The 13,068-nt window shown below is 53.4% G+C and overlaps 4 protein-coding genes across 4 annotated transcripts; 1 reads left to right on the top strand and 3 right to left on the bottom strand.

The window, feature by feature from the left end:
* Positions 1–2,967: 2,967 nt before the first annotated feature.
* SPSK_02409 (FAD binding protein domain protein) lies at positions 2,968–4,676 on the bottom strand (the record flags this gene model as incomplete). Its single annotated transcript, XM_016729281.1, has 2 exons — positions 2,968–4,010; positions 4,085–4,676. 2 exons carry the CDS (start codon positions 4,674–4,676, stop codon positions 2,968–2,970), a joined length of 1,635 nt encoding a protein of 544 aa, XP_016588829.1.
* Positions 4,677–8,173: 3,497 nt separating this feature from the next.
* Positions 8,174–9,275, top strand: SPSK_02604 (uncharacterized protein; the record flags this gene model as incomplete). Its single annotated transcript, XM_016729472.1, has 2 exons — positions 8,174–8,615; positions 8,710–9,275. 2 exons carry the CDS (start codon positions 8,174–8,176, stop codon positions 9,273–9,275), a joined length of 1,008 nt encoding a protein of 335 aa, XP_016588828.1.
* A 1,288-nt stretch (positions 9,276–10,563) lies between these two features.
* Positions 10,564–11,379, bottom strand: SPSK_02711 (uncharacterized protein; the record flags this gene model as incomplete). Its single annotated transcript, XM_016729578.1, has 1 exon — positions 10,564–11,379. The coding sequence occupies one exon, from the start codon at positions 11,377–11,379 to the stop codon at positions 10,564–10,566; it is 816 nt and encodes a 271-aa protein (XP_016588827.1).
* A 560-nt stretch (positions 11,380–11,939) lies between these two features.
* On the bottom strand, positions 11,940–12,751 carry SPSK_02715 (uncharacterized protein; the record flags this gene model as incomplete). The annotated part of the gene is made up of 3 exons (XM_016729582.1): positions 11,940–12,187; positions 12,372–12,485; positions 12,577–12,751. The coding sequence occupies 3 exons, from the start codon at positions 12,749–12,751 to the stop codon at positions 11,940–11,942; spliced, it is 537 nt and encodes a 178-aa protein (XP_016588826.1).
* Between the last annotated feature and the right edge of the window lie 317 nt (positions 12,752–13,068).

The following is a 13,068-nucleotide window of genomic DNA, read 5'->3' as shown; positions in this document are numbered from 1 at the left end:
GAGGCAGAGGGTGTTCAAAGGGAACGCAGGAACACCAAGCGTGCGGCGTGGAAGACGGCAAAAAGAGTGCCAGCGAGTGCCAGCGGCGTGATGGTCGGGAGCCAAAGGATGCCGAAGAAGGGCTAACTGGGGCGTGGACGAGGGCCCAGTGTCGCCATAGAATGCTGTTTGCGTACAGAATAGATGGACGCGCTGTGGTAGAGTGGTGGCTCTCTTTGTGGTTCCGTGGCCTGGCCTATGCGCCTGTGGGGCCAAGGGTCGCAGCGAACGTTCGGTGGGAGAAGCGCGCGAGTGGGAAAAGGGGCAGAGTGGAGGGACTGGAAGTGTTCGAAAAGCCGTCCCTGACAGACCCTAAAACATGAGTAGGCTCTGCCGAGGGGCCGCTGATCCAGGGCTGTTAGGGGGGTGGGCGGTGTTGGACGTATTAGGGATGGGGGAATGAGACAGTAAGAGGCGAAAGTGGAGGGTTAACGGGTCGAGTGACAAAAGCAGCAATTGAAGGTGAGAGAAAAGACGAAGCAGCGGAGAGCAATCGACCACGATGCGATGCCCGTTTCTAGGGACGACAGCACATTAGGCAATTGCAAAATCTGTCCAAACTAGGTAGGAAGTCAGACACAGCAACAGGCAATCGTGAGGCAGCATGTTGTCGAGAACGAGAACCAAATAGAGAAGCTGCGACCCGAGCACTCAAACGGGCGATGCGGATTGGGTTTAGGCTCTACAGTGCTCTGAACCACAACTACTCCCCTGTAATACTACCCCGTATTTCTAGCACGGTTCTGGCTTTTATGGGTTCGCTTCTGTGGAGCAGTGCCCTATAAATTTCTCTTTGGGCTGTGTGGCGACGTCCTGTACAGTGCGCAGGACGTGCGAACACGCCACTGAACGGCCAGTTGGACAGTGTGGATTTTTTTTAGCGCAGCTGATGCCCGAACAACAAACGAGACAGCGACAGGCTCTAGTAGAGTCGTTTGGCACCTGCCGTGTCGATGGCTCCGAACAAGCTGTTTTATGGCCGGTGACCTCAGTTATTGCAGAACCAAATACGTTGCTGAATAGAGCACAAGACAAGTGGTCGATGGATACGAGCATCTTGCCTAGGGTAGGTCTGTCTTTGTCTGGCCAAGCATTTCTTCGTGTGAGAGCCGCTCGTAACACAGCCTCGCACCAAGGCACGGAATACAACAATACGACGTCTGGGGCATTGAGAGAATTAGATCGCGAAGTACGATACGATGTTCGATGTACGACGCACGCCGTACTATCATCAAAATATGAGTGTCCAGCGTCGAGCGTGACCACTACTCAGAAGACGAGCGGCAGCTGCTGAGCGCGTCTGACCTCGGTGACCACAGCAGATCGACAGTACCAGAAGCCCCCCCAGAGAGTCGCAGCCTCGGACACGAGCTGACAAGCTGACCGTCCTAACACGCGGAAGAGGGCTGACTGGATATATAAATGTATCTTACACGCACCAAAACTGGGGAGCATCCCTTTGCCGTCGTACTCGTCAGGCGTTTTCGAGATCGAAAGTAGAAAGGCCGAGACAGCGTCACGTTTGCCAGCGGCCTCCGTTGCAACCTAAGAACAAACAGCAAAGAGCAAACGGCAAACAGCAAACAGACAAGGCAGTGAGTGACAGAACGAAGTGAGCACGGGAAGGTAGTGGACACCGACACCGTGTACGACATACGAAGAGTGTTTGCTGTGGAATACGGGAGTACGTTGTGTAATTGTCTAAGCTGTTCCGAGGACACGGCACTGTGTTGGACGAGCAGAACACAGAGAAATAAGTCGTACTGTACGAATATACAGTATTGACCAAGGAACGCACTGTCAGATTATCCTACTGTGACAAGCTGGAACGGCGCGGCGACACAACTGGTGCTCTGAGTCCCCGTTTGAGTCAGAGGCTGCGGCAACATGTCACAGGCGCGGGAACGGCTGAAAACGCAACGGGTATTGCCTGACTGCCAAGTGGAAGAATGAGGCAAACGCAGACACATCAGCTGTGCCTCCTGAACGACGTCCTGGTCCTGTTTTGATCCAGTTTCCGGGTGTCGTCACACAGCATGTCTCTAATTACCGCCCTGCGAATATTATATCAAAACTGACCATCCCTAGGTATGCGAACTGGCTGCTGTGAATGGCGCGCTCATGAAGCGATACGTGGGGAATACACAGGTTTTCTGTTTTCCATGTTGGGAAGTGAAATACGGGCATTGGCCAAGCTGATAATCGATATCATGCGATGTGCCATTTTGGTCTGGAACGCGAGGAATGGCCACTGGGCAATGGGCACCTACGCCCTAGCGCCACATGTTGTGTGGAGAGTGTATGACTTACCAAACGCCATTTTAGTGGGTAGCTTTAAATGGGTTAATTTGACAAGGCCGCGCGCTCGGCAAACACGCGCGAAGACGGTGGAATCAACATACACTTTACAAAGGCCGGGAAAGTAAAGGAAATGAGAAAGAGCGGAAGGTGCTCGAACAGGCGGGCAGGCGCGCAGGCACGAGCAGTCGTAAATGCGGACGAACTAGGAAAGAGCCTGGCGTCAAGCATGGTAAACAAAAGGAAGGGCCAAAGTACGCAGTTATAATATTCCTTATACAACTGAATCACGTAAATCCTTTTGTTACAAAGGCACTTCCCGGTGGGTAGGTGGCTCTGCTAGTTGATCAGGCTAGTGGAGTTGATGTTCTGGATAAGACAGAGAGAAGGTGTAACGGTCGAACAATAGGTCAAACACGTAATAATGGGGTGGTGATTGTATACAGTGATGGCACAGGAAAACAGGTTCATGTAGGTTTGTATTTCAGACAATCGGTAACGACTAAGTCTTCCACCCCAAGGGGAGGAGTCCTCAGTCCCACATATAGCTATCGTAGTTCATTCGTGTTTCATTCTGTATTTCATGTCCTGAATGAAATAAGGGGCCTTATTTCATTCCTCTTTCATACATCATAACGATGGTGGAGAAAGACTTTCACCCCGTCCACTCGCCCCGTCCACGCAACTCTGCTTGACAACCTTGGGCGAAACAGTCGTTAGCGGCGTGACAGAACGGCCCATCAGGTACTCTCCGCCCAGAACAGCCATCAAGACGCCGTACAACCCCCGCATGGGCCAGACTGCCCAGAAAAGGGCCAGCAGCCAGCCCAGGAGCCCATCACCGCCCGTTCGGGGTTTCTCCACGACCTTGACCTTGTCATAGACCGTAGGCAGCCACTCGGCACCGTACTTGGCCCGGACACGATCGTAGGACGCGCGGTCATAGTGGGCCCAGAACTCTTCCTCGGTATAGTAGGCGTGTGCATAAAGCCACTTCCTGCCACCGAGTTGCTGCACTTTTTGTTCCAGCAACCGATTGGCCTTTATGAATGCGGCACGGTCCGACAAGCCCGAGGGCAGCGGGCCCCACAGGCCAAAATTCATCAAGCGGCCTTCCGACGTGCTGCCATCGAGCTGGGCAAAGTCCGAGTGCAGGCCGTGCCCGGCGTTGGGCGAGTTGCGTGCTAGCAACAGGGGGCACAACCAGAGCGGATAGATGTGAAACGCCGTCTCCAGCCAGTCGACAAATTCATCCATCTTCTCGTAGGGCACGCCCACGTCCTGCACCATGTAGAAATCAGCCAGTCCGCTCTGGTGCAGGGCACGGTACATGGTGCGTGTGTGCAAGAACGGATTGAGCACAAAGCGCGTGATACGGTTGAAGGGTACGAGGAAGTAGTCGAACGAGTACTTGGCCACCCAGAAGCCACCACGGTCGTAGCGGAAGAGGTAGTCAACCAACGGGACGTACTCGGTAAACGTCGTGCCCGGCGGGACCGCGGTAAATTTCTTGAGCATGCGGCGGACGTGTACGTAGAACCACGGATCGCTGCTACGGATAAACCGGGCGACCTTGCCGCCCGCCGGCACGTTTGCTGTAAAGATACCGGAGCACACGACCGTCGCCGTTTTAGAGAACATAATACCATCGATATAATCCACAACGTCCCTTTCTATTATAATATCACAAGGGTTAGTTCGAATGAGTGTACGAATAGGTGGATATATTCTTGTAACGGAAACTCACCAACCTCCTCCTCTAGTTGTTTTCTCGATCCTTGCACAGTGTCTTGCAATGTGTAGGTCAGCCTTACGAACGGTTGGGCGTCTTGTAGCTGCACTTCGAGCAGCGTGACCACGCCCAGCGTGCCGAATGCCGACGCGGCGCCCCAGAAGAGATCCGTGTTCTCGTCTGTCGTGCGCGAGGCCTTGACCACCTCGCCGCTGGCCAACACAATCTCGATCCAGTTGACTGTGGCGTCAAACGGGCCGTGGCGAAACGAAGAGCTCTCGCCGGAAGTGCCGGAGAAGCCGCCGCCGGCCGTAATGCCCGGGAACTCCATGACGACGAGGGGCACAAGGCCGTGGGCCACTGTGGCAGCCACGAGTGCATCCATGGGCACATTGGGCTCGACCAGCGCTGTCTTGGACATCGTGTCGATGCGTAGCACGCGGTTGAGGGCGCTGGTGTCCACCGTGTTGTCCAGCCGCCGTTGCGAGTTGCGCGTGCTGTTCGTCGCGCCGTGGTAGATGCGAAACGGCTGCTTACGGGCTGCAAACTGCTTCACGCGCGCCGCAATGGGCCACACTTTGTCTGCGTGCGCATCCATCTCGGCCATGTTGTTGCAAGTGAAGAGACGAAAGATTTGGCGATGCTTTTCTTTTCTTTTTTTTTTTTTTTTTTTTTTTTTTGGCTTTGCTGCGGTGGTGCGTTTCTGCGAATTCAACACCGCCGTAATGTGTTGAATGGCCGTTTGCGGGGCGCTAAAAGGTGCTAAAACGGCGGACCGCTGTGACTGGGGGAGGCCAGGGGGCCATCTCCACAGGGGATATGGAGTTCTTGACGTTCGGGAGCTGACCCTTACGCACGGAGCACGGAGCAGTCCGTTCGGTACAGGTTCGGTCCCTGCATGCGACGTACAGCGTCCCGACTACGAATGACAGGATTTACTTCATTGAAAGCCAACTGCGGGCAACCCTAGGTCCAACAACTGTTGACGGGAGATTTGCATTGGCAGCCAGAAGCAAAGAGCAGATCGCAGCATAATTTACACATAAATTTTGGGCAGATCCTCTCGACAATATATCACTCTGCGCCCTCTCCGAAGGCAAACGACGCGGCAACGGCCCAATGCGTTCTGCAGATTGGAGCAAATGATAAAGGACGAGAGGAACTATGAGGACTAACGAAGTATCGACACCGGAAACCTGGCAAAGAAACTAGAAAAAGTGAGTGGGTTCTTCGAATGTATGCGTATTCCACGAACAGGAAATCCTTCCTTTAAAAAGGTTGATGCTGAGCGCCGCAAATCCAAAGGAGAGCGAGAAACCCCTGCATGAAAAATTCAGAGTGATGTGCCCACGCTTACGAACCGCGCTCAGCCTTCATTTGACAAATTGTGGCAGACGGCATAACTAGAGAACCCCATCATCAACTTTTATTTTTTTTTTAATTTAATTTTGAATCTTATTCCCCTGCCTAATTATCCCCGGTGAGTTCACTTTACTGTGCCGTGCACCGCCTCGCCGTCTTTTTGTCTTGGCCAGTCCTTTGCCACGTACCTTTCGGTCAGCAGTCCCCTGGACGGGCCGCATGCCACTGCAGATATGGGCCTGTGTCTCTCTGCTATCTTCCATCCTTTGTGTAGATTACCGCGTCCTATTCCCCTTGCACAGCCATCGACCATCCTGTCACATAGTATCGCAATCTTGCATAGACTCAACGCACCCAAAACGGTACGTGGGCGCTGTACGCTGTGCGTTGTACGCAGTATTACGTCGTGCGCGTACTCTCACTCTGCATGCGCTGTGTCGTAAATCTACCTACGTCATCATCTCTTGCTGGGAGCACACGAGGCAACGTAGGAGCGGCGGGACGAGACGGCAATACATTCATACCATTGCGGTGTTTATGTACATCTCCTCGCAGTTCGGTGCTCGAGGTGACGCTATGAGAGAAAGCTGAGCCGTCGGTCGTCGCGATCGGTTTTGCTTGTTGACAAGACGAAACGTTTTGTGCATTCGAGCATCGATGTCGTCTGGTGTGAATATCCTGCATGTTTATGTAAGATACCAGTGGCCTCTTTACAAGACGTCGTAAAGATTGTATATATCAGCCAATGTCATGATCCTTCGACATCGAATGGCCTGAGCATCTGATCATGACAAAAAGTTTACTTCGTCTTTTTTTCTGTCTCCGTTTTTGATAAATATATATGTCAAGCGGTTTATTAGACATAAGTTCCTCCTATGGGTGTTTGCTTTTTCCTTGCTTTGGCAATGCCCAGTCTGGCGGGAAAAGAAAAGAAAATAACAGATAGACAACTGTTGGTTCCTACTGCACAGGGGACCAAAGCCAAGCTTTTGATGATCGGCAGCCACACGCAAGGGAAAAACACAAAAGCCACTACCGCTAACCACCCACAACCAACCCCTGTCCCCTGCGTTTCTCCCGATCGACGTGGTTGCGAGAAAGCTTATTGCCAGTGTCTGAGTGTGAAGCTGAAGGGTGGTGACATGTGGTTCAACGGCCGTTCCGCTGTCTCGTTCCCAAAGCCAAGTTTCAATAGCTTCATGCAAGGGCATCTGTATATTTGACTTTTCTTTCTGGAAACTATAGTTCATGCCACCAGACTGATCGGTATATATGAACAATGTGTACTGTGTATGTAGCGTTTATAATGACATCGATGCTATTCCTCTGTAACTTAGCTTTATCAGGTTTAACGTCTGCAATACAGCACAGGCTATTCAACCGCGGCATCACGTCACCCAAGAAGCTGTGCCTTGGGACTATGTGCGTGCTTAGTCTTCACGGCTGGTGATTCTAGACTGAAATCTGAAATCATCTATTTGCATTGGCAGGCTATTTACGACATACAGAGTATTACGACGCAATTACCTGGGTAGACTTTTATAGAGCTCATATAGACTGCACAAGCTGGGCCACCCGCCCGTGGCCCGCCATTCCGTCCTCTAGAGAGCGACGTCTCTGTTGACGCCCTGTTCCGGGCAAGCAAGCACGCCTACATTTTACTGTCTATTTATAGGAAGGAATGGCACTCTATGATGCATGTTGCGGTGTTTGTTTTCCCAAAATGAGAACATTATTTGGTCCGTTTCAAGCCAGATGGCATATTCCTCGGTCTCGAATACCAACGGCTGACGCAAAACGGGGTCCATACTACGTACATGTGTGTTCATCTGATGAGTAGGATACAAACGGAGAACGGTGTGGCGTTTGCGAAAATCAGGCATCCGGATAAGTGGAGAGACAAATGGTAAGAAAATAGCAGACATGCTCTGCATGAGAAAATCGAACGAGAGCGACAGGCGCTTCCTTCGCACATCTGAATACCGGACAGCAGAGCGACGCACACTCTACCTGCGTCCCCAGACTCAGGGCTCGCAAAGTTGGCCAATCAGCACTGCGCATCCTTGTGACAGTTACACCCCCCCGTTTCTGGGGTACATCTGCCGCGAAATGATCTTCATCAAATACTACTCACACGTTAAAGGCGACTGACGCGATAAGTGCGATAGACGGTAGCTAGACTGAAGAGAAAACAGAAAGTGGAAAATAGGATGAGTGCTGACCCTGACTCCTGATTGTCCTGTCGATTGTCATTCTTCGAGCTCTGATCTTCTCTGGCGAAAGAGGAAACGAAAGCTTGGCGACCCCTGACGCCGCTCCCGATGCGACGGGATGGGTGCGCGTCTCCATACTGAGACGCTGCGACACTTGTTGTGTCAAGATTTTGGTTTCGTGTTTTTGTGCGGGCAAAGCCCCAACAACGCACTGACAAGGAGCTTTCTCGTGTCTCTCGTCCTCTTTTTGCTGTCCAACTCTTCTGTAAGATCACGATGCCCATTGTTTCTGTGTTTCATCTTTGCACGGATCAGGAGGGGGAAGACGCTACGACGCCTGTGCTTTGTAAACGTTTGCCGATGTCATAAAAGAAGCCTGTTCCCCTCATGTCTATTCATTCCACCTGTATGAAAAAGAAACCAACAACGACGAAACAACGAAACGACGAACCGACGAACCGACGAACCGACGAACCGACGAAACAAAGCATTTGACAGCGTCCAACGTACGGCGCATACACCGCCCAACATGTTCTCCTCACTCACCACAAAGCTGGCCATGAAGAAGATGGGCATCTCCAGCGACACATTCAACTTGTCCCTGCCGGACATGAGCGGCGGCGGCGCCGCCGCAGACAGCGACGCCAAGGCGGGCGCCAACAAGCTCAAGAAGACGCGCACAGGCCCGCTGCCGCCAGGCACGGTACCCGGCCTTGACGACGACGACCTGGACGGCAATGGCCGAGGCGGCGGCTCCAGCGGCGGCAAACAGTGGCCCGCATGGATGTCCGTCAAGGCGCTGCCGCTGACCGTGCAGCCGTGGCTGACGCCGCCGCCGGCACCCATCCCGGTGGCCACCGCTTGCCCGAAAAAGGGCGACGCCGCGCCGCTGGACCGTGATCGGAAGCTGACGGTCGGCGGCGGTGCCAAGCCCGTCGTGGTGGTGTTTCTCCGCTGTGTGGGGTGTGCTTGTAAGTGGCCAGTTGAGTCCGAATGGCCATTGTGCCACTATGCCACTATGCCACTGTTCCACTGTACTTTGCTAATCGTTGTGACCCGTTGCAGTCGCCCAGAAAACATTCCTCAACCTGCGCACGCTGGCCAACCGCTACGCCGGCCAGCTGACCTGCATCGCCGTCTCGCACTCGTCCCTTGCCGCCACGCAAAAGTGGCTCGACCTTCTGGGCGGCGCCTGGAATGTGCAGGTTGTCATCGACGAGGACCGTGCTGTCTACGCAGCATGGGGTCTCGGACTGGGGTCGGTATGGTACGTGCTGAACCCGAGCACGCAGATCCAGGGCTGGAAGGAGACCGGGTGGCTCGGCCAGACAGTGGCAGGCTACATGGAAAAGCGGCAGCCAGGCAAGAGTGGTGGAGCTGGTGCTGGCGCTGGTGCCGACAAGAAGAACGGCGGTGCAAGCGAAGCAGCGCCGCCGCCATTGGCAGGGACCGGCGGCTCGGGTGTGGTAGACGCCGTGTCAGACGGTCCTGCCACCATCATGGGAAACAAGTGGCAGCAGGCCGGCGCCTTTGCCGTCAACAGCCGGGGCATCGTCATGTTTGGCCAAAAGGCACTGCGAGCAGACGACGTTCTGGATCTGGACCAGGCCATTGCGTCGCTGGGCCTGTAATGAATCGGATAGCCATGTACGATGACGGGGTGCGTGCTTGCCTTTTAATATTCGAGACGATGTCTGCTGTTCCGGTCTGGTTTTTTGAAATCTGGGTCGGTTGGAGTTCTTTGGCGTTTGTTGTGTACTTTGCTATTCACCCGCGAAATGAAGCTGTGAAGCGTGAGGCTTTGTAAAATCGAAGACCGAGTTTAATATCTGTTCCCAGGACCCTGCTGTGGTTGTAGTAGCATTGAAACCAGGTTCCCAAGCCATTATTCAAACGCCCAAATATTAACGAGAGTAGACTTGGAAAGTTTACCGGAAGATTGTAAGACACCAAGCAGACCAAGACCAAGAAAGCACCAGTGGAACCAAATCCCCTTGTGAAGTCAACAAGCATCAACAAAGGCAACAACATATTGGCCAAAGACCACCAGCTCGCCCCAGTGAATCCCAGGGCCGCCTGTGCCATCAGCCTAGTAGAAAATCCCCATGGTGCCACTCAGTTGCGCCGTCCGTTACCTTTTATCCATGCCCTGAACCTCATACGCTTGGTATAACATCGTCTCACGTCGTTTTGTATTGTTCCTTGCTTTCGTTTCGTTGTTCGACGCCTTGTTGAATATTTCTCCCCATTCCGTTTTGTTCCGTTTTTAAAATATACCGTCCCGAACACATCCCAAGACAACAAATGAAGAAGCAAAACCCGGTGGCCTCAAACCAACAAGACTCAAAGACATGAGAAGGGAACAACCGCAACATCCAATATTACTTGCAAGGCCTTCCTGGGGGTAAGAGCTAAAGTATAAATGATAAAGAACAACCCAAAGCAACTCATTCCAAGAGGAAAACAAAAATTCAAAGTCCCCAATAAAAAAACAACAAATACCACTCGCGAGAGAACCCATGACAACAATGAACAATAAGAAAAATGTAAAATCCAACCACCTTCCGATAAAATATTGCCCTCGTTGCTCCTTTGTGACGTAGAAAACAACAATGAAAATGAAACAAAAGCAAAAGTAAAACAGAGCAGCCTTGGAACCACCAGAGATAATGAAAAGCCACCAAGAAACGACCGGCCCCCCCCCAAAAAAAGTCAAACTGCGCCGACAGACAAAAGGGGGCTGTTGTAAAATAAAACCTAAAGCTCTAAATCCGTTCTTGAGCAAAAAGAAATGCCGTTTAGGTAACTGGAAAAGGGGGGACGCCTCGTGTGTGTTGAAAAACGCAATGAAGGGGAATAATGAAACATCGTTCGACCACTGAAAAGAAAGTTGAACAAGCCAACAACAGCATGCAACACTTAACCCCAGACGCTAGCTTGGACACCCATGCCAGGCTTGCCGCTGTTACCCCAAACGCTGCCGCCACGGCTGCCCCAGCCGGACACACCCATAGAGCCATCCGGCGTGGTGGCCGCCGGGTTGGACGACGTGCCGCTGGCGGGTGCGTTGTCACTGTTGGAGCCGGGCGCCGGGAAGCCGCCGCTGTGGGACTGGGGAGACGCAAGGGGCGTCGTCGAGCGTTTGTTAAGCGACGTGTTAGCGGCGGACGAGCTCGCACTGCCGGACGGGCGGGTGCCGATGGGCGCAACTGCGCTGCCCTGGTTGGCGCCAGAGCCGGGCTTGCCGTTGATGGGCGAGGTACCAGGAGACGAGGTGTTGGTGCGGCTGGCCTGCGATGCCTGCTGCTGCTGCGGGTCGTTTCCACCCATGTTTGGCTGCGGGCTGGCTGTGCTGCTGTTGGCGCGAGATCGCGGGGTGGCACCGATCGAGGGCGAAGCGGTCGTGACGCCGTCCTTGGTGGCTGAGGCATCAGCGGCGGTGCCCGGCGGCTGGGCACGGCCGTACTCGTAGGCGAGCGGCGACGGGCCACGCTGCGAGCCAGGAGGGCCATGGAGCGGACCGGGGACACCGGGGCGCGGGGTGCCCGTCTCATCAATGTAGCCGCCGGTCTCAGCAAAGGAACCCTCTCCGTACAGTGCGCTGCGCTGGCGGGCAATCAATTCGCGGCGTTCGGTCTCAGACATACTGCTGCCGGGGCTAAGGGTGCGGTCAGGCTTATTGCCGAACGACGAGAGATCAGCGAGCATGGCAGCGGAGTCTAAAATGATAATCATGTTAGTCGTATAAGTTCGATTTCAAACACCGTGACGACGGGGTAGCGAGGCTGCATGGTTATGGGGCCGAATAAGGAGGTTGGAAAAACAAAACGACACAGACCAAACGTCCGGATTAGAGAGGAGCGGGGGGGGGAGAGCAAAAAAAAAAAACGGCACTTGCGGTATCTACAAAATATGAAAGGTGTGTTGCATTTGACAAGGAAAAACATCGCTTTCTTCTTGGATCCCCCTTCCCTTCCCCATGTGAAGTGATGCCCAGCTCCTCTCGGCCGTGTAAAATAAAATGACTGCTTTTTTTGACCGAAATGCAGCAAGGCTCTTCCCTGTTCTATGCCATGACCCTGGAATATGTATTTTTACTGTCCCCTGTGCCATATGATTGCAAAACAAAATAAATGCGTGACGTGATGATGTAGAATATAACCAAAACGGTGTACTGGTAGGAGGAAACGATGAAGTGGAAGGGACGGCAAACCGACCGGCTGCAGGGCTTTTGTGTCTTGTGTCGGTTGTGTCTTGGGTGTTGCTTTGTTGTGTTTTGTGTGCATGTGTTGGAGTTAGACGGAAGGGGAAGGCCTACTTCGGTTGTATTGCTGCTCCTGGTGGTAGTTCCGAAGCTCGCGCTCACGCTGGGCAGCCATGCGGCGCTTAGCCTGGATGACCTGCTCGGCCTCGGTTGAGCCGCGTGACGACTGGTGTCTCTGGTTCGCGTAGAAGTTCTGGAGGTTCGACTGGTGCGCGCCACGAGCGTCGCCAAATTCGGCCATCGAGTGAGGACGCGAGTTCATGTGTCCCTGGCGGCCATCTATAGAGGAAAGAGGAGTGTTAGTGGTCAGGCGAAAAGGGCCGGCATAATGTCGCATCGGGAACCTGCAATAAACAGTGCAAGTCGACGAGCATCGGCGAACGGAGCCATCAACGAACGGTGAAGGACAGTGAACCGGGGCAGAATAGCCGAGCTCCCGGGCAAGAGGTGTTCAGGAACTCACCAAAGCCCGGGTGCTTCCTAGCAGGGCCAATGGGGGGAGAATTCCACTCACGTCGACCAGGCACCCCAAACATCTTGCCACTCTTAACCAAGTTGTCAATGGCACGATCCACTTCTATATTACCAGTCAGTCATTTGTCTTTCGTATCCCACTGCTGTATCTTCGCGGTACAAAATCTCGGTGTGTTGGGTTCGGTCCGACATACCCTCGAGCTGATGGTAGAACGGAAGGCCCTCCTGACCCTGCGCCGGTGGCGGAGGTGCCTGGCTCGGGACAGTGGAGCTAGCACCGGAGCGGACAGTCTGGCTGTCAATGTCCAGGTCATTCCATGCGCTCTGGCCAACGGCAGGCCATGGCCGGGAGCCCTCGTAATAGGACATGATTTGTAGTGCGTATAAACGGTGCGAATAAACCGGGATGGGCGTTGCAGCGGGACGGAGAAGGGGAGGGTCTAGGCCGACCCTAGGAGACCTTCGCTAACCGGCTCGTTAACAAGAGGAAGGGAAAGATTCGAAGCAGCAAGGAAGTTCAATAGTGTCGTGTCGTGTTGTGTCGCTTTGCAGCGTCAGATGCCCACGCAGTGAATGCGGCAAGAGAAAGTAGTCTGCCTGTGAAGTTTGGAACTATGTTAACAAAACTGATTCGCGGCCATGTGCAATGAAAAAGACGAAAGCTATTCCCGGGGAAAAAAAATTGG

Source organism: Sporothrix schenckii (assembly GCF_000961545.1).
Source record: "Sporothrix schenckii 1099-18 chromosome Unknown Cont43, whole genome shotgun sequence".
Lineage (NCBI taxonomy): Eukaryota > Fungi > Ascomycota > Sordariomycetes > Ophiostomatales > Ophiostomataceae > Sporothrix > Sporothrix schenckii.
The sequence above is the reverse complement of the archived record's forward strand: the minus strand, read 5'-3'. Positions and strand labels throughout refer to the sequence as shown.